This window comes from Candoia aspera, chromosome 1 (assembly GCF_035149785.1).
Source record: "Candoia aspera isolate rCanAsp1 chromosome 1, rCanAsp1.hap2, whole genome shotgun sequence".
In the NCBI taxonomy this organism is placed as follows: Eukaryota; Metazoa; Chordata; class Lepidosauria; order Squamata; family Boidae; genus Candoia; species Candoia aspera.
The window spans coordinates 95,194,376-95,214,586 of NC_086153.1; the positions used below are offsets into that span (position 1 = coordinate 95,194,376).

Genomic DNA, 20,211 nt, shown 5'->3' on the forward strand with positions numbered 1-20,211 from the left:
GCCAAGTACTCTTTGCATGAGCATGGTTTCAACACTAAAATCATCTTCCTCGTCCAGAGAGCAGAGGGAGTGGCTGATGTCTTAGAAAGACAGTGCCTTTGGGGATGTGGCTCCTGTCCAAAAGGCATTTAGAGGACCAGACTCTTCTTTCTCATGTATTCCTTAATTCCATGGCTCTGGGGTCACCCTACCAGCAAGGCTTGAAAAGAAAGCTTCCTTTCTAAGAATAGAAGGGAATGGGGAGAGGAGGAGAAGCTGAAAATTGGTGTTGGTGGGAGGACCTGGAGGGTACAGACTACAGCTGTACTTAGCATTAGTATTCAGCTCTAGCAGAAAGGTAGAAAGCTTTCTATCCAGTTCATCGACTGAAGACAGATTTTGTGTACATTCAGAAGTCGGTGTGTTTTTATGTGTGCATGTGTGTGTGTGAGACTGAGTGAGCACAACCATCTGGCTTTGTTCCTGAAATGTTACTGGGATTCAGTGACATGTTTCATTTCTAAATACCCTATTTTTTTCCTGCCAGGGCCTCCACCATTTTTCTTAACAGCAAAAATCCCTTAAAAAGGAAAGACAAGTTAAACATGCAATGTTATTTGAATAATAGTGCCAGGAACCATCCTTTCATCAGATATGCCTAAAGTGAAAATATCAAAACCTTCACATCTATATGTCTGCTGATGTTTGTATTTAGTGGAGTGAATTAATTAGCATGGAAGAAGTGTTTTGAAGGTAAAACACATTTTGTAAAGACTGAGCATTAATTTTGTCACAGCATTGTAATCACACCCAGATGCTCCACAAATTAGTTCCCTAATAAGACTTTAATGGTGCTCATTTATCTTTTCCGTATCAGGTGTGGGTCACACTTGTTAAAACAGCTTTGTGAATTCTTCTTTCTCTTAGGTAAGGAACATTTCCATATGCAATATTTAAATTGCTTTTAAGTCTTTTGTGTGCTGGTCATGTCAGCTTTCATTCATTCTTCATTCAGGAGAGGAAAGTATAATCAATGTGAGTAAACATTCTTGCCCATGGTGGTTTTACATTCATCTTACAAACCACTTGAGTTAAGAAGCAATTTATGCTACCGACACAAATATATTAAGGCAGCTTTTCCCAGCCTTGTGCTCTCCCAATGAAATGGGGCTCTCAGAAATCCCAGGCAGGATGATTATGCAGATTGGGATTTGGGATTGGAGGTGGCTGCCTTAAATAATAACAAATGCAAAGTAATGTACTTAGATTATGGAATAATTAATAGGTAAGTGAATGTAAATTACAAAGGTGAAATATACATATATGTATATGTATGAGTATATATATTCTGTTCAATTGTGTCCGATTCTTGGAGACTGCCAGGACAAGTCGCTGCAGTCTTCTTGGCAAGGGATTAATATATATTGATACTTAATATATGAGTTGAAACATAGTTTCTAAGTCACATGAAATAACACCTCAATTTTATTTTCTACTTCCTGACTGTATCTGTAGTCCAGTGTCCAGTTCTGGGCCCTGAATGTTAAAGGTATAGAAACAAAGACAGATTCAAAGGGATGGGGCGGGGGGGAATAGAAAAGATAGTAGTAGTGAACTCCATGCAGAACGTTTGAAGGGATAGAAGGAAAAGTAGAGCTTCTTTGAAAGGTGCTGGCATGTGACAAGAAGCACGCTTCAAAGATTAGAATTATTAGGAACAAGAGGGAAGATACTTTTTTTTTTTAATCCCAGAAGGTGGACTACAGTGAATTTGCTTATAGAAAAGTAGGTCTCAACTGAATCTTAGGAAAAAAACTATATGATGGCAAGAGCAATGGAACCATTTACTTGGAATGGTGGCAGATGGTCTCTTATTATAGGTCTTCAGAAGCTGGACAATTACCTGGTGGGGATATTCCACACCAGAGCAGGGAGAAGTACCAGATGTCCTGTAACAGTTTCTACAACTCTGTGGCGCTGGTATTTCACCTGAATGCTCTCTACCTTAGAGGAGATAAAGCTGCTTGATAGGGCTTGGGCCTTGTGCCCTTTTTTAAATTATCCACCCATCTAGAAGTCATGCTTCCAAATGTTCATTGACAGCTATATGGATCTTAGTTTATTGGTTTGAAAGATCAGGTCTTGCTCATCATCAGCAAGTGAATGCTGACACATGAAAGTTTTTGAATCACATGTGCTCTAATTAAGAGGACACAGGAAGTGTCAAACGTCAAGGTCTTTTGGAGCTAGGCTCCTTAACAGTTAAAATACTTAAAAACAATGGAAATATATAATTAAGCTGTTCAGCTAAAACAAAGCAACTTTTTAAAATACAAGAGTGGATTTCCATCTGCTTTACAATGCTCACTTACTGAAGCCAGTTTAATATTTCCTTGTCAAATGTAGAGGTATTTGTTTCAAAGTGATTGTTCCAGCATGACAAATCAATGATCCTCTGCAAGCAATAAGCCAGCTAGTGAGCAGCACTGTCATAAAGCATGTGCTGGTACAAGTGTTTCAGAGTTTTTATCACTTCCCACATAAGCAGGAAGTGACAGGGTGGCACAGATCTTTAAAACTGGCTACAGCTGACTTAACCTAAGTACTAACAAGGCTATTTAAATGTAACATTCTGCTCTAGTTCCATTCCATTAGAGTAGAAAATGAGATTTGGGTACTCTGCTTGGTGAAATAACTTTATCCCACTGTGCTATCCTTATATGAGCTTTAGCCAGCAACTGATCTTGAGTTGGATAAGTACCTGGAGAGTTCGTTGCCATGTACCGCACTGCCTGACAGTGCTTAGATCTGCAGATAATGGCTCTGTGCACAAAAGCACTTATTTAATCAGTTGGTACTTGTGCAGTTGGGCAGCTTGCTGAATTAGGGCTCAATCGGTATGAGGCAAATTAGCTTAAATATGAAGAAAAGTCATTGAGTGAACTCGACTGTCTTTCTACTGATGGAACTGTCTCCATCAGCAGATGTGATTCCTCCTGCAGCTTTTCACATGCTCTCTCGGGCAGATCTGATGGCCCTTCTGTAGCAGGTCTGAAAGGATGCAGGCAGCTAATGGTAGGAGATGAGGAGAAGAAAGTCTTGCAATCTGAGACAATGTCTGTGTGGAGTTTTCATTCAGTACTCATAACCTGCAATGAAAAGTGGAAGATGGCAAGAAGGACAGCCCAAAGACCCCTCAGGGAGTTCCAAGGGGCTCCAAGGATGGGCACCTGTAGTTTGATCAGCAGGCAGTGCTGCTGAATGTGCCAGAGACCCTTTGGCATGCATCGAAAGGGCTCTGAGGCTTGGCAAACTGTAACGAGGGAAAATCAGTCTTTCTCACCGCTTGTTTTCACTGAACTCAGTTGAGTGAGAGAGGGGGAAGGAGAGTGTAATTGTTTATGTCATGCTGCTGAGCTCTGCCAATTGCTTCCTAGCTGATAACTGGGTGAAAATCTTGCAATGTGAATCAAGAAACCATCATCCTGAAGTCCCGTTGGTGCATGGAAGGAGTCTTCCAGACTGTATGTCTGTGGCAGCCAAGGAAGGGGGCTTGAGCTGGGCAGTCATGATGGCCTAGGAGAAAGCTGAGATGGTGTCTCTGCCTTCCTCTTAGAACCGAGGCATTTCAGGAAGCAGCTTTGAGGGGGTGCTTTGCTCAAAGCCTTGCATTGCTCTAGTGGAAAGAGTGTTTCGTGCATGGGTTGGACTCCACCTGGATCATGGCTTCATAACTTCCAGGTCGAGAAGACAATTTGTATAATGCTCTTTTGCAAATGGATATTCAGAGAGTATTTTCTCCCCCCACTTTCTTTGACTAGAAATACTTATGGAAGCCCATCTCTGTTCCAGCTGAGCTCACCAATGCAATAGAGACTAACTAAATTGTATAGGTGGCACTAATGAATTGGAAGGAGCCATTCAGTCCAACAGGACCAACTCCTCATCATCACTTTTGCTCTGCTCAAGAGAGGTATCTAGCTGGAAGTTGCAAATCAGTATAAACATTTGTGATTACTTAAAAACAGATAAATTGTGCTCATAGCATCAGTGAAGTGCCAAAACGCTCTAAAAAGGAACTGACATAAGCTTATCCATCCGAAATTGGAATGTTGCTTTAAATCTTGTATTTCCTTTATCCACCTATTTTCCTAGATCCCTCAAAGCTGAAACGTTAATAACTTTTAAAGACAAACTAGTTAATGCAATAGCTGATAACCTTCGCTGTGAATAAGTTACCTGTCTTGTAAGATATTGTGGGGAAAGTGTACCAGAGGGAAGTGTAAACCACTTGCTTGCTGAGTTACCCACATGCTAGTGAAGAAGAGGATGAATCTATGAATTTGGCTCTTCAGCTTTCTTTCAATTTATAACCAAGTAAGGTATGATGATAATTTGAAAAAGTAGGTCAGATCCCCACTGAGTGGGAAAGAGGCAGGGGAGAGCGCAAAGGACAGCAGGGTGACTGAGAAAGCAGGGCGAACATTTTGTTCTATAAACACTGCACTCTTCGTGTTCTCTAAGTCTTGCTATCATAGCTGTACCCAATTTCTGGAACTCAAAGAACCCTATTGGCTGCCACAGGCAGTCCTGGTTGTATTGTTGGTAATCCGGCTCAGTGCTTTCTCACATTACTTGAAATATATACGCCCAGGTTAAGGTTAGGGGAAGGTACTGCGTCTCCTAGCAATATGCCATCTGGTTCTCCTTTGGCTTAATGGAGCTGCTTAACAGCATATTATAGCAGACTCTGGTCTTCTCAGTGAATATGAAGAAAACATCTCTTTCCAAATGAAATAGTAACACTTCAAAATGTTGCAGATGTGAGAGTCTGAGTGTCTGTGAGAGAAAAAGTGCACACAAAAGACAGAAAGATTGGGTAAAATTATTAAACTGAAAAGCTGAAGTTCCATGAAGCACCACACCGGCTATGGATTTTTGACCATCTGCTTAACTGAACCCTGACAGAACAAAACTCTGATGGCAAAAACCTGAATTTCAGCAGGTCTGCTTCCCCCAGTTCAGAGTGGAGACATTGGGGCATGTTGTTGCAGCTCACTTGGATTGTGTTTATTTAATTCAAATTTGTTATAGCCACCCAACTCCAATGGACACTGGGCAGTATGTGAAACACTTAGTCATGTCTTATGCAGTTAACCAGTAACTGAGGACAGTAAACTCCTATGCAAATATTACACTCATAACTAAGAACCACACAGGTTGAGCTCATGGGGTTAAAATATGGCTTACTAGTTTATGGTCTGGTATACTGTGCAAATCTAGCAGAAATGTGTATAAATCATGGGTGCAAATCTAATCACAACAACAAATGGTTGTTGATTAAAAAAAATCACCTGTTGTCAATGAATGGGGTAACTACTTCTTTGCAAGACTTAAGAATCCCATCAATATTCAACTTAGAAGAAGATCGTGAGGGTCAAAGGCATCCTGGCTTTAGTTGTGCTTCTTAGCAAAGAGCACTAGAAATAGGTGGTCTATTAAGAAGAAAGGAAGACCAGTTGCTGCTGCTGCTACTAGATTTTTATCCTGCCTTTTTTTATATATAACTGAAGATGGCAAAGATAACTAATACCCCTGCCTATTTTTCCCACAACCCTGTGAGGTGGGTTGGGCTGAGAGAGAGTGACTGGCCCCAGGTCACCCAGCTGGCTTTCATGGCTAAGAATTTACCTTGTGAGACTACCTGAGACTCACCAGAGATGCCTTTAACCAAAACAAGGCCATTAAAGGAAATGTTAAGTTTACTTTTGTGCCACTTTTTTCAGTCTCAGAGATAAGCTGTGGATTTCTAACCAATTATTGACCTACACGGATTGATCACCAAACTTCAAAAAGAGTCCATAGGTGGTAGACTTGCTCCAAAATAGTTTCAAAGAACTTTAAAAAAAGCAAAACTATGTATTTAAAATAAAGATGTATGCAGCATAACATTTAATATCTTGTATACTATGCAGGGTTATTCTCTTTCCCCCAATATCACTATAGTAGTCCATTGGAATAAGTATGATGCCATATTTTAAATATTTTTTTAAAAGAAGAAACACATAACATTCTGTTGCTGTTGAAACATTATATTAGGGATTTAGTCCAATGTGTATTTGATATTTACATTAAACATTTGTTTAGGCAGTGAATGTTGTCATCACTAATTTTCTTCCCCACTCCAGATGTGCAAAGAAAATGGAGTCTTTCATATTATGGAAAAATATATATCATACAAAAATATTAGCAAAGTGCATGGACATTAACATTCAGAAGCTTTAATAATATAGATTTAAAATACTTCAGAGCTTGTTGCATGTTGATTTGGAACAGAGGTTCTCTGTTCTCATAGAGTGAGCTCTATGCCTCTAACCTTCCTTTAAGGGTGGGGATGTTTTGTGATATTATGGTTTTAGGGTTTATATGCAGCTCTTGTCTACTGCCAAAAGTTTATACAAACCTGGTGGTATAAACATGCTGTAAATAAAATCAATGTTCAAAGGAGATGCTTAGGTATCTCCAATCTGAAGGGCGAGCAGCTTCAGACATGATGCTAAAATAGGATTAGCCAAATTAGAAGTGCCTCAGTTACCCACGTTCTCCTATATAATACCCAAAATGAGAACTTATACATATGTCTCCAATACAAAACCACATGAGCTCCAGGCACAAATACAGCATGTATATTTGTTGTGTACAAGCACAATACATTATGTGCTCATAAAATGCTTTTTTTTTTTTTTGGCAATTGGAACTTGCATACATCTACACCTCTGTGATGATCACTGTTCTTCCCTTCAATTGAAATTATCTTAGTTTTTCCCACAAAAAGCAAACATAGTATTTGTACATGGATGACACGCTCTTTCTGACATGTCACAATAGAAACCCACAAAAACATTAGTGATGACTTATTCAACTTCTTTCACTATGTTTCATCCCAGAGCCAAAGACACGATAGGACAAAATGTGAAATTGCATTGCTAGCCACATCCTGGTCACAGATATGGGGAGAAAAACAAAGAAAATCTGGAAGTGGAATCCAAAGCTGCAGGGGAAGACAGTCCTAGAAAAATCTTCAGAAAATCCAGCATAGGGCAGTTGAGTCCCACTAAAACCAACCAAGGGTAAAAGGGGAGGCTCAAAAGTACACACAGCTACCAATACAAACTGGGCCACAGCCCACTTGAATCTGTATCAGTACAACTGCTTTCTACAAAGCTATAATACCCCATTTCACTTCAAAGTAAGGGAAAAACGGACACATCGCACAAGAGTAACATGCTGCTTTATTCATTTCAAGGGATTTTTTTCCCCCCTTGCTTCATACTGCTTTTAGAAGTACACTCTGAAACAGCAGTATTTGGAATACATCACAGGCATATTTGCAAAAGGATCTTTTTGTTAGCATTACTGGTCAGATTCATATTGCAAGTGGATGATTTTTCTCTTAATTCCCAGGACAGGAGAGAGGTTGCACACCCTTTATTTCCAAGGCCTTGCTGAAGTTAATCTCCAGTGGTTTAGCTGTCCCTTTGATGAGTTTCAAGGATCTAATACAGCCTTTGAATCGAATGTTAGTGGTCAGGCCAAACTGCTTCAATCCATCTGGGAGGGGAGATAAAGAAAAGAAAGTAAGGATCTTCCAGATTTTTTTCTTTTGTTAACAAAAAGTATTCTTTTCATTTTATTTTTTGTGTACAGTTTGTAAATAGCTAACAATGTAAACTGTTACATAGATGTTATTTGCAGATATACGGTGTAGAGACAATTGTTGTAGAATAATGAAATTTCGCTCTAGAATATTGCAGCTTTGTTTTTTAAAATTATTTTTAATAGCTATATACTGTATGTATGATCTTTTACAATAGAGTGAACCCCAGTCTATTATATTAGACTCTAGCTGGCATTATTATTACATGATAATGCCACAAGAACAGCAGAATTGATTGTTGCAGAGTGATTTCAGGAGAAGGTGGGAAAAAACATGGTGGGAATTTTAATCTTCTTTCAGAAAAAACATGCTTTCAGGTTGTACCTTATCCCTAGAAACTCCTAATGGTCACAGAGCTATTTTGCATTTTACCAGCTTTTGGTATGCAATGGGGCAATAACCACTGATCACCATGTGTTGTGATTTTAGTCCCATTTGTGCCATACTGATCAAGGTAATGATATTAAATAACTTTCTGTTCAATTTGAACAAAAAGCTGGAATATAAAATCAGCAAGCAAATGAACAGAAACCTTAGATGCAAAATGCAGTTCAAAAATTGAATTTGGAACAGAAATGCTTAAAAATAAGTTTTTGTCCTTGATGCGTGCAAGCATTCCATTTGCAACATGTGCTGCAGTTGCTATTGTTTTCTTAACACCACAGGGCTCAATCCAGACAGCATGCATTTCTACAACTTCTTAGTTTCAGGAAGTTTACTTTATGAAACGCTTAATAGAGTTTCATAAAGTGAGTCCACTGGAGTTGGGTGGCTATAATAAAATAATACATTAATTAATAATGAAGAATAGTAACTGTAGCATTTAGATGCCTGGCTTATATACTCACCAGGATATCCTCCAACGAAGACAGGATCATTTGTCTCTGCTGAAGTGGAAGCTGCATTAGGGCTGATCCCTTCCACGTGGTGACCATCCACGTTCAGCATTAAACGATGCTTTATCTTGTGTGCAACAACTTTGTGCCACTGCCCATCACACAAAGTACCCGGTATAGCAGGTTCATAAATGGCTGAAAACCGACCTGCACCATTATCAACATGGAACATCACCTGCGTGGGAAATTACCGAAACAAACAAACAATAAAGCAAATTAGTCAAAAAAACATATACACATAAATTGGAAGAAGTGTGTAGGACTGACCTTCCTGTTCAACATATTGAGGCTTAATTACCCTTTTCAGCAAAAGCAACTATTAAAATCTTAACCACCATAAATGAATGAAATTATTCTGAATTCAAGGATCCAACTGAAACTAATTTATAACTGAGAATCAATTTTGGCAGGAAAGCACAAATTATGGATATACTGTTTGTCAATTGATTGCTGCCAAAGTCTAAAATGGATAATAGATCCACAACAGTGCTACAGCAATGGGTTTGATTATTGCAATATTTGTACAAGTTTGCTTTCAAAATACTTGACTATCAATTAAATATATAGCCATGTATGAAACATCATCATATTCAAGCAACATTTATTTTAGAAATAATTTAGCAGGACCAAAATGAGATTTTGGAAAGGGAGGGAGAAGTTTTATTAGAAGGGATTTGCAAGACTGTTCCAACAAATGCAGATTAGGTTCATAATAATACTTTAAATGTGAAAATGGTATGGAATCTGCCTCATAAGTTAAGTTTGTAGAATGTGATTTGTTAGATTGTATTCTGATTTCAATGGTATTGCAAAGGTTACTGGATACAGGAAGAATCCTTTTGATGCTTGAAAAGAAAAAACCCTCAAGATATTGATGTTGGAATATTGGATGAGTAATATGGCCTAGGATCCTTTGATAGAATCTCTTTAGTGTTGCTGAGAAACAACATTTGATTAGATTCATTTCTGATAGTTCCATACTCACATTTTCATCTACCAACTCAATGCCAAGCCCATCCATTTTTTGACTGCTGATTCCCAGTAGAACGCCATTTTTCCTCATTGTACGAAATTCAAATTCCACTTGTAAGTCTAGCCCCACTTTATATGCTCCAACTAAGGAGTGAGTAAGGAAAAGCAGTATAAGAATACCACAAGGGAAACTTTTCTATACTGAACAGAGACACAGGCAACCCTGTGTTTGAGGACATTAGTATTTTAGTTACTTTATCCACTGAATGGCTTTAGTAAACAATGGTGCATCATTGGCATATAATACTTTCCTTCCCCTTGTGGTTTTGACTCTATGTCTAAAAACCACATTTCTTAAGCAGATTGGCTAATATATATCTATCTCTACCTGCACATACAGCGAGACATTTTAAATTATATCATATAGTGTCAAGAATTGTAATTAATTTATTCTGAATCTTATCAAAAATCAGAACTGCAACAATCTTGTATAGATATTAAACATGATCATTATTACTGTCATGTAATATGTCACTATGCCCCAGGGCAGCACTCTTGTCATTAAATAATCTCAACTTTAACAAGTCTCAGAGGATGAAAGAGTTCTTCCATGTCTCTCTTACACTTTTCAGTTGTTATTCTCTATTATCATTCCTCCCTTGGCACCTATCTACATAGAAGGGCCTAACCAGGATTTTAAAAAGTTAATGTACATAACAGTTTATGAGTAGACTTTGAGATGGTATTACCTGTTTTGGCAAACCCTGTTCCTGAAAAGTATGTTCCTTCCTGTGGATTGACAAAACATCTTCCAACATTGTAGCTGGAGGTAGGATTATTCAGATCAATGGGAGCTTCTGACATTCGAAAGTTTCGCATACAGCCATCAATGCTATAGACAACCTGAGTCAGGGTGAAAATCCTTAAGGAGTTAGTTGCCTTTTTAAAATACTTTCTTCTTACAATATCAAGGAGAACCTGGGATTTTTATTCATTGTTTTCAACTTTATGAAAGGAGGGAGCCTGGTTACGTGACTTAATGATTGATAATGTATGGTAAGACATGACTGCTAAGATGTGACCGGTAATGCTCTGTTAAATGTGAACTTATGTTAGACAACAGATGCAGTATATTGTCCCTTAATTCTCCCTTTAAATATGAGTGTGTGTTAGTTAATAGCCATGGTATTATTTTCCTTCAATTATTTTCTTGATTGTATAGTTTTAGTAAATAACATTACTACTTTATTATTGTTTATTTTCTGTTGTTATGTAAATATATTGAGAGCTCTTGCACCAAAGTCAAATTCCTTGTATGTCTAATCATATTTGGCCAATAAAGTATTCTATTCTGTTCTGTTCTATTAATATTTATTTATTTATTTGTCAAATTTATCACCGCCCATTTCCCCTTCAAGGAGGGACTCTGGGCGGTTTCCAAGGCTGCAAATGTATCTATATTTATTTTCTGAAAAGTTTAACAGATATGCATGTACCAAGTTGCTTTTTTTAAAGATGCAGCAAAGATACTGTAACATCAAAAATGGTAGAATGGCTTATCAAATTATATTGGAAATATAAAATGTTAAATTGTTTCAAAATGGCTCTTTTTCTTGAATGGAATAAATTTTCAACTTCACAAAAGGTAGCTTGTTGTTAGCATCTGTACATCTATTGGATCAGATTATGTTTATACAAAAAACAGATGCCACTTCACTGTTTTCTACAAAGGCAAACTTTGCTAACTGCTAAAGTTGGTTTGGGCTTGCACATGTTTTTCCACTTGTATCTCCAACATGGCCATGTTTCTCTAAAATGTCTTTCTTACCAAATTGTAATCTTGTTTTTCAAAGACATTATTTTTTGGACTAGGAATGCAATGTAAAAAGATGAAGAAGATTGAATCCCTACTTTCATGAGTTTTAAACAGAATTTTGAGGACACTGGGCAAATTTTGTACTTACCAATTAATACTAAAGTAAAAACACACACAACTGATAAAAACTGAGTATCTCTGGAAGACCTAATTCAATATGTTTATACAGTTTATTCACTCTTGTTAGATTCTGTGCCAGTAGTTCCTCCTTCCCAATAATCTGGATCTTAATGGGATGGAATAAAATATTTTTTTAAAAAAATATCTGATTGCTCCTACAATTGAAGAAAAACTTTTCTGGCAATAAATTGTAGGCATGGCAGACAGTAATCTAGATCAGGACTATGGCAGGGTGCAGGAAAGGCTCCCTACCTCCCCTCCCATTAACTCCGGTCTCAGTTGAGATCAAAAAGATCACAATGACAGTTTGTAAAACTATAGACTCAGGCTTGAAGCCTGACTATAGTGTCCAAATAATCCACTTCTTCCAGGGCCCTCTGAAGCTACAATCTCATTTTCTCAGCCATGCTCCCCAAAACGGGAAGGTTGGAGACAGAATGAAAATGGTTCAATACTGTTGGGTCCAGCAATGGTTTATTGATGAGGAGATGGATAACCGCCTCATTAAACATAGGATGGGTCACACCCTTACTAAAGGATGAATTCAGCACCACTTGGATCCAACCATATGCCATTTCCCAAGGGGCCTTACTCAAACAGTAGGGACGTGGATCAAATACACAGGTGGGTGCGCTTATAGCCACAGGTACCCTGTCACTTCCTCAGAACCCATAGGCTCAAACTTCTCCCACATATCCAAGCAAGACCATGCTTTGATCAACTCCACCAGACTTGCACAGCAGGAATTCAGCTCAGAATAGATTTGAAGGACTTTATCCATCAGATACCTTGAATGTTCCTCGTAGTGACCCTGCAAGAAGGACCAGGTCCCCTTGAACAGGGCCACTGGCCAGCAGTCTGCAGGTATGATCAGAGCGGATAAATAATTAATGTTTTGCCGCTCTTATCGCCATAAGGAATCCGTAATAAAGGCTCTTATCAGTATTCAGTTGGATTTGCCACTTGTCTTTCTCTGTTAGTATTTTCTTTTGTCACCCAATACTTCAATTTTTATATTGTTTTCTATAAAATAAATCTTTTCTTCTTGTTTGGTCATGCTTCCTCCAGCAGAACAATTTGTTCCCAAGCAATTTCTCCCACAAATGTTCCTGCTGCTTTTGGAATAGCAATAGGTTGAACTATGAATTCAGTGTAGCATCGGTGTTAAAATGGGTGACCGATTGCTTTGGCTCACTACCTGTATAAGATTTCACCTGATTTGTGTTGTACAAAACAGTTACATCCCTATTCATGCAAAATTGTTTTTTAAAAGAGTAATAAAAAAGTTCTACAGTCAAGAGTTTGGTGAACATTAGGAACATAAGTGATAGAAAAATAATGTTTAAATAAAATGTATAGGCAGCAATTTATTATTGGTGTGCAATACCTGGTATCAGGTAACTAAGTTTCAGTTAGAAGTTATAGCTAATAATTCTCAAGTAATCTCCTCTGAAAGAGTCTTAAGATATTTGTTTATTGTAGCCACATCTTGCCTTTGTTGAAGGACCTCAAGATGGTTTATATAGATCTTTCCCCCACCCTCAATGTTATCCTATCAACTTATGAAGTAGATTGAGCTGGGGGATAGTGACTGGCCCAAAGTGTGTTTCAGGGCTAAGTAAAGCCCAACTCTATTATTAAACCTAAGGGCAGTGATTTCATAAAAAACAAGACCAGAAATCTTACATATCCAAAACATGTTCCTTAGGTTGCCATACATACTTACCTAGAATTAGGCCCTGCTGAGCTTGCTTCTGGATAGGAATGCATAGAACACCATTGTTAATACACCTTCATGAATAATGGTTGAGGTCTACAATTCTATTTGTCCCACAGTTTTGAGAATTGCTGTTGCAATTATATTATATCCTATGTTTGAAGAGAAGCTCCATTGGTAATATACAAATGTACTATAGGACCTGCTTCCCAGTGACACAGCACAAGGACACTCAGATTAACACCTACAAAGATAGACAAACTTGGTCTCCCTGAATAATATGACTGTTTCCCATGTAAAGGACATTGCTGGTGTGGAAAAGAACCAGATCAGTCAAAAGAAAGGCTAAGAAGCAAATGCAGATTATTTGCATGGAGCAAGCCTTGAGTTCTTTCAAAGTCAATGAAAGCAAAATGCCCTGCTTTATTTTTACCCTTGTGCACTGCAAGTAATTCCATTTTCTCAGTGCTTTAAAAATGTGAAAAGAGTAATTCTTTCCTTACCGGACCAATTCTTTTTGTTGTATAGTTAATTGGCAATCCCCCAACATATAGCATCCCCACAACATCCAAAATATCAGCTTTCTTTGGACTAGTGGTCCTATTTGTAGCCCCATCAACCAATAGGACACCTTCTTGCTTGCTTCGGAATATTTTTATCTGGAAAAAGATAAAAGGGCAACTCATTATTATTATTAGTTATGCTATAACTCCTTCAAACATGTTTTTGTTAGAAGTGCTGAGATTGCACAGTTTTGTCCTCTTATTTAGGAGTATGTCCAGCTGAAGTTGGAGAAACTCAATACTGAGTTAACAGGGCAAGTTTGGACACATCATGGAATGTTAATTTACAATAATGTCATTTAAATTGATAAATAGTTTCCGTCTAGTCTCAGATTAGACATTTAGTATTAAAATACACAATGGTCCCTGAACCTGTTTGGTTCTGGGGACCTGGTGTAGACTAGCAGAGTTTTTCCTTTTCCATGCTCATTGGGAGATAGCAGAAGCAAAATCTTTTCAAATTACGATACATTTCGTTTATTGGAACATAACAGGAAATTCTAACACTCCAAAGTCAGGAATATGTAGAATGCTGTGCATTGGAACATTGTCAGAAAATGAACCCAGTCAATGAAAATAGCTTTTGCAACCCGGTGGTTTTCAGCGAGGTTGGGTGCAAAGCAAGAAAGGTAAAAGTTATAAGCTAAAATGCAGGATGCAGGAAATTCTAAGATGGATAGGTAGGTAATTGGAAATACAAATCAGAGGAAGAGGTAGGAAGATTTTCCTGTAAGGCATGCTGATTGCCAGGTTATGGTTTAACTAGTCCCAGCCCTACAGATCAGGCAATGGGAAGAGAGCGGAAGAAAGGAAGCTAGTCTGGAAGAGAGCGGAAAGAGAGCTAGCTCAGGAATGTTTATAAGACCTCAGCTGGGTGTGACAAAGGAAGAGGGAGAGAAAGGAAAGGGAGAGAGGCAAATGAAAGGATTTGAAATTTGCAGGGTGGTGTGTCCCTCCCTTCTGCTGCAGAAAAACTATTGGTGAGCAAGAGGTGAAGAAGAGAAGACATAAAGTTTTGCACAAACAATGCCAGAGCAAAGCTTGACAGCTGAGTTAATGTGATATGAAGAGTTGGATGTTTCACTTGTGAGGAGAAGCTGAGAAACAATCTGGAGGTCTTGCCCCACAGAAGGATGCTAGGAAGAGAGAGCGAGGGAGAGAGAGAGTGAGCGCGCGAGCACCTTTTGGAAGGATGGGGACAACAGTGGTTTGGTTATTCAATTGTCTTCATTCCTGCTTTACAGTGTAAAATGTATGCAGTGCATATTGTTCATGTGCCTGCATGTTGCTTTCTAATGATGCAAGCAAAACCTGTTAAAAGTTGACAATTAGAGGTGATCACTATCAGAACAGTATATATAGTCCACTTTCCCTTAAGCTGCCAGAACAGAGAGCTCCAGATGTTATATTATGTCCTGCCACCATGTACGGGGTTGTATATGACTTCCACCACCACCACCACCCTCCCACCATCTGTGTAAAAATAGTTTATTTTTACATAGTGTATATCCTTGTGGTATTTTCCCATTACATTGATCAGCAGGAGATATTTTTTTACTCACTGGATGTCCCAGGAGGGAAGGAAGCTCTGTGGGTGGAAGGGTTGCAGCATGAATACTGGGAATAAAGTCCACAGGAGCTAAGAGAGACTCTGCTTGGCAGATCTCTCTGGGGACCAGCTCTGAAACCCAGGACTGGCTCCAGTGTTATAGCTGCTCAAAAGAACGGCACATCCATACCGTCATGGAATAATGGGGATATGTGCACTGCATCTTCGTTTTTCCCCCTTTTCTTTTTTAGTGGAATAGAAATAATTCACAAGGAGGAGGGGAGAACAATTATAAAACACATAATTGCCTAACGTAGTTAGTAAAACAGCAACAAAAAGCCAAAAAAAAAAAAGAAAAAAGAAAAAAAGCTGAACATTGGCATGTACATTAGTCCTAGGTTTGAGTAATCAGATTTTTGGATCTTGCACCCAATTTTATTCTAAACATTAATTTGGGGACAAACATATAATATTAATTGTTTGAAATATATACTGCCTCCACATTGCTCTGTCACTAGACTTTCACCCACAGTAGTTCCGTGATAGTTTCATCATTAACCACACAGCTAGTTCACTGCATACTCTGGGTGATAATTTAATTTAGATACTCTGGAACACTATCCTTCATTTTCATAGCAGCATGTTCAGCAGGAGTAGATGAAAAAGCCCATCTAGGACTGGGCTTATATTTTGTCAGGGTATACCCAAGGTCGAAGGAATTTTACTGTGTGAATGTGGAAATGCCAAGGCTGTTGTACAGCCGAAAGCAGTAAGTAATTAGGGGAGAAGGATCACCATCACACCCTGTTTTATTGTAAACCGCCCAGAGTCCCTCCATGTGGGGGAGATGGGTGGTGATAAAGTTTGATAAATAAAAATAAATAAATATTTATAGAATCTGATATGCTGCAACCAATGGATCAACATTTGTTGATCTGGGGAAAAAAGCGGGCTCTGCACCTGTGGGAAAAACACTAGGAAGAAGAAAATATATGCTCCATCCCCTTATAAAGCTATAATCTAGTGAAAAGTTTCATCCAATTCAGCTAAAAATAAAACTTACCTCTATTTGCTCTTTTTCCATTCTGCACTAGCGGGGAGGGGAGCTCTGTTTGGGAATAAAACTCTGAATGCTGATTTAGTCTTGAATCCTGAATCAGACCATCCTACCTCTAGAGGACCTTCTACTGTACAGGAGCAGACCATTTCCAAAGCTCTTGGATTAAGGACATGGCACTGCTGCAATGTTCATGACTTCGACACCATGGGGGAGGATATTCTGCAGATGAATATATTCTTTACCTGTTCATGCCTTATTAAATCATAATACCTTGTGCCACTGGCCATCATTGATTTTGTTGGAAATCATGGTGCTTGTGTTCCCATGCCCAAGGTCATAACTGAAATACGGAAAACCATTCTTCATCTGGATAGTGGCAAAATCAGCATGATTGATCCGAGCCATGTAGAAAAGCAGCCCGTTCTCAGCCTTAGTTCTGATTTCAAGTTCAATAGTGAGTCTGCAAATTTGGAAAAGGAAAGGAAACAGAAGGAGGGGTGGGGGACATTAAGAAAGCATTACTGTTTTATCTTTCATTCTTTCTCAGATAGCTAGCACTGCCCACTGCAAACTTATTTATAAGTAAAATAAAACCAAGACATCCACATTCCATTTCTAGACTTGCCAAGTTATATAGATGTAATATTCATGGATTTGGTGCACAGATGTGATTTAAGATTTGAAAATATCTCCTTTTTTGTGTGGAAAAATAAGAATACTTGTTCTGTAGTACACAGAATGTGACAGTTCTTCTTAAGAATCAACCGTCAGAGCTTAGTTTTCAAAATACTGAAAGAATATGCATGAGTTCTGGGCACATGCTTGTGAAATAATTCTGGAAAATCACATTATTATCAGTTGAAAAGAAACCACTAGAGAAAGCAAACCCAAATCCAGAAAACAACACCCTGTTATGTGAAAAGCACAAGATGCCAGTGACTATAAAACAAAAACTGGTAAATATCTAAAGTGGGCACTACAGTACATGTTTTTGAGAGTAGGGCAGTATCATACAGACTAGTTAATTGTTTCTTTTGGTACGTTTGGAATCTATCTTCCCTCCCCTCCCCTTCTTTTGGAAGTGAAATTTATGCTTAAAGACCCCTCCTAATTTTGGAAAGTGACTTTTAGCTCTAAAATTAAATCCTTTTGAGGTAGACAGTATAATAATTTAACTGAATTCTATTACTCATTTTTATGAAGGCTGAAAAGAAAACAGGCTCGCTCATTTTCAGTGCTTTGAATTGTGGCTGTCTTTTTTAAAAACATCTACAATTTAGCAAATTTTACTCCCAGAACCAATTTCTTTTCAACTTTATTTCAGAATTGACTTATTTATTAAAATAACTTATTGTTGGCAGATGCTGGGAAAGCCTTTAGCCCAGGAGAGGTCAAAAAAGTCACACACCAAGCAGTTCTATAAAAATAATTTATTTACAGAAAGCAAAACAAAAACAAAACATATTTAAAGGACTTAGCTCCCTTTGGAGCAAGCCTTGCTTGGCTACATTCGCGGCAGAGAAAAAAGAGGAAGTAAGAACAAGTCCGGGCAGGTTTCCTCCCCCAGGTGATTTGCATGAAGCACGTGAGAGGAGACAATCAATTGCAACCTTTTCACCCGGCCAAAATGACTAGGTACAACAGCAGCTTAATCTATTAGTAGGAAAACCTCAACACTTATAAGGCTGCCTATTTCACATGGTGATCCTAGGTGGCTCATAACAACCATTAAAAACAAGAATGAACGACCCTTCCCACCAGGTGCCAGACTCCCCAAACTATTAGCCTCTTGACTCAACCTCCATCCTAGCCCAGTGCTTGGGGGAAGAGCCAGGTCTTCATGGTCTTCCAGAAGGCTAAAAGGGCAGGGCTCCCTTAAATCTCAGGTGGGAGGCTATTAACTTACCTGTTCTTAACTTTAGTGTCATCAAATGCAACTGCAATATGGCTGTTTCTTGAGAGGCCAAATTGCTTGCCCCCTTCCAAGGCAATTGGTTCCACATCAGCAGCACAATGTTCCTACAAAACAAAGCAAAACACCATCATAATCTTTTCCTCTATATGCACCAGCAACTTAGAACAAGACTGCTCCCATACCTTTTAAGGAAAGCAATTCGTATTTTGTTTGAAGAACTAATCATTTTAATATTGTAAAACATTGAATTTCTTTCTCCTTTTCCAAATATTTCTAATGCTTGTCTTTTGGAATAAATGATCAGTCAGTGATGTTGCATCTAAGTCAATAGCAGATACTGTATCCTATTTACGACTGAAAACCCATTACTTTCCCACTTCTCCTAAATAGGAATTATAATTACAGTACTACTTCTATGCAAAAGGCTGAGTGTGACTAGAGCAGGCTTGTGAATCCAGACACTGCCAATAAGTCCTTTGTGAGGTTCAGATAAGCCACACACTTATGTTACATTGTCCCCTTGGTGGAATAAGACAAATAGTACTTGCTGTTGCTGGATCAAGTGTGGGTTAATAGAAGAAGCCAGCACCAATCACTTTGTCTCTTGTTAAGATGGTGGATCAAGTATACACTATGGATCTTATCTACACTGCAGAAGAGTATTGAATTAGGAGGAAGGAAAATTGATATGCAATCACTTTAGCTGAGATTTCTAGTAGTACATCTGTGGGTTTAAAAATCTGCAAAATGTTTATGTTAAATGTATGTATAGTGAGTGCACAATTATAATATCTTGCAGAATTGAAAATAGCTTTTTAATAGCTTTCCTGGAATCTCAAGGATCTTCACTTTTATTAAAAACATTGGCCCAAATAATTACTGTTAAAATTACCTGAAAACTGTAATTTTGCTAATTAAATAGGAGAAGATGAAGAAGAATATGCAGGACTGAGAATCCAAGGCCTTAATATAGTGAAAGAGAAAAGAGTATGTGGATGAGGGAACACTTGTGTGTGTGGGATTACTTGCAAATGAATTCATCTACAATACTTGTGCTATAATGATGGCCTCTTAATGCCAGGCAAACACAAACGTGAGTGGTATCTATTTTCAGTTTCTATTGGGTGCACTATGAAAAATCGAATAAAGGTATAAGAAATGCCACAGAACAATAATACTACAGGACAGAATAGATTTTGACCTCCTAAAATAAACATATTTACATATTTTGTTTAGCTATGTTAGACACATTGTTCAATCTGTCTCCATCCAAATTAATGAAGTTCTTACTGCAAAATACCGTTACGACATCATCCATATTGCATTAAAACCATAAAATGTATACTTTAAAAGAATTTTCTCTTGATGTTGCAGTAACAATTTGTCCATGCAAAGAAATCTTAACAGAGGTCAGAAAAGGGTTTTAAAATGGTTTATGAGAACAAGAAGAGCACACTCTTCTCACTCAGCCCCAGGTGCAACTAAGAGAGAAAGACAGAAAGAACAAGACATTGAGGCACTTCCAGACAAAGTGTTTGTGATGCCTGGGATCAAAACAAGGCAAAGCCACCCATCCAGATTCACTGCCAATTCACTGCTTTTCTAGATAGATCTGAGAGATCTTTCTGAATTAGCATCATGCTTAAAACAGCAACACTGTAAATAGGACGTTTGAGCTATGTATTGCTGCGTGTTCTGGTTTGGTGATACTATTGAACAAGAACGCCAAATCAGGAGGATGTCTGGAAGAGCTCAGTGACAAATGTGTGATAATAGTCCTTCAGCAAATGATGATTGGCTAAGAGGGAAAAAAAAGAACCCACCCTTGGCAGTCACTGCCTACTTCA

General features: G+C 38.3%; 1 protein-coding gene across 1 annotated transcript in view; it reads right to left on the minus strand.

Annotated features, from left to right (window-relative positions):
• Positions 1-6,063: 6,063 nt before the first annotated feature.
• Positions 6,064-20,211, minus strand: part of LAMA2 (laminin subunit alpha 2) — a 352,961-nt gene continuing 338,813 nt past the window's right edge. The window contains exons 57-63 of the mRNA XM_063295339.1: positions 18,356-18,468; positions 16,720-16,909; positions 13,781-13,936; positions 10,314-10,467; positions 9,578-9,708; positions 8,545-8,767; positions 6,064-7,590 (exon numbers count right to left, since the gene is read on the minus strand). Coding sequence (XP_063151409.1) covers positions 7,433-7,590; positions 8,545-8,767; positions 9,578-9,708; positions 10,314-10,467; positions 13,781-13,936; positions 16,720-16,909; positions 18,356-18,468 — 1,125 coding nt within the window. The 3' untranslated portion in view covers positions 6,064-7,432. The remainder of the gene's footprint in view (positions 7,591-8,544; positions 8,768-9,577; positions 9,709-10,313; positions 10,468-13,780; positions 13,937-16,719; positions 16,910-18,355; positions 18,469-20,211) is intronic.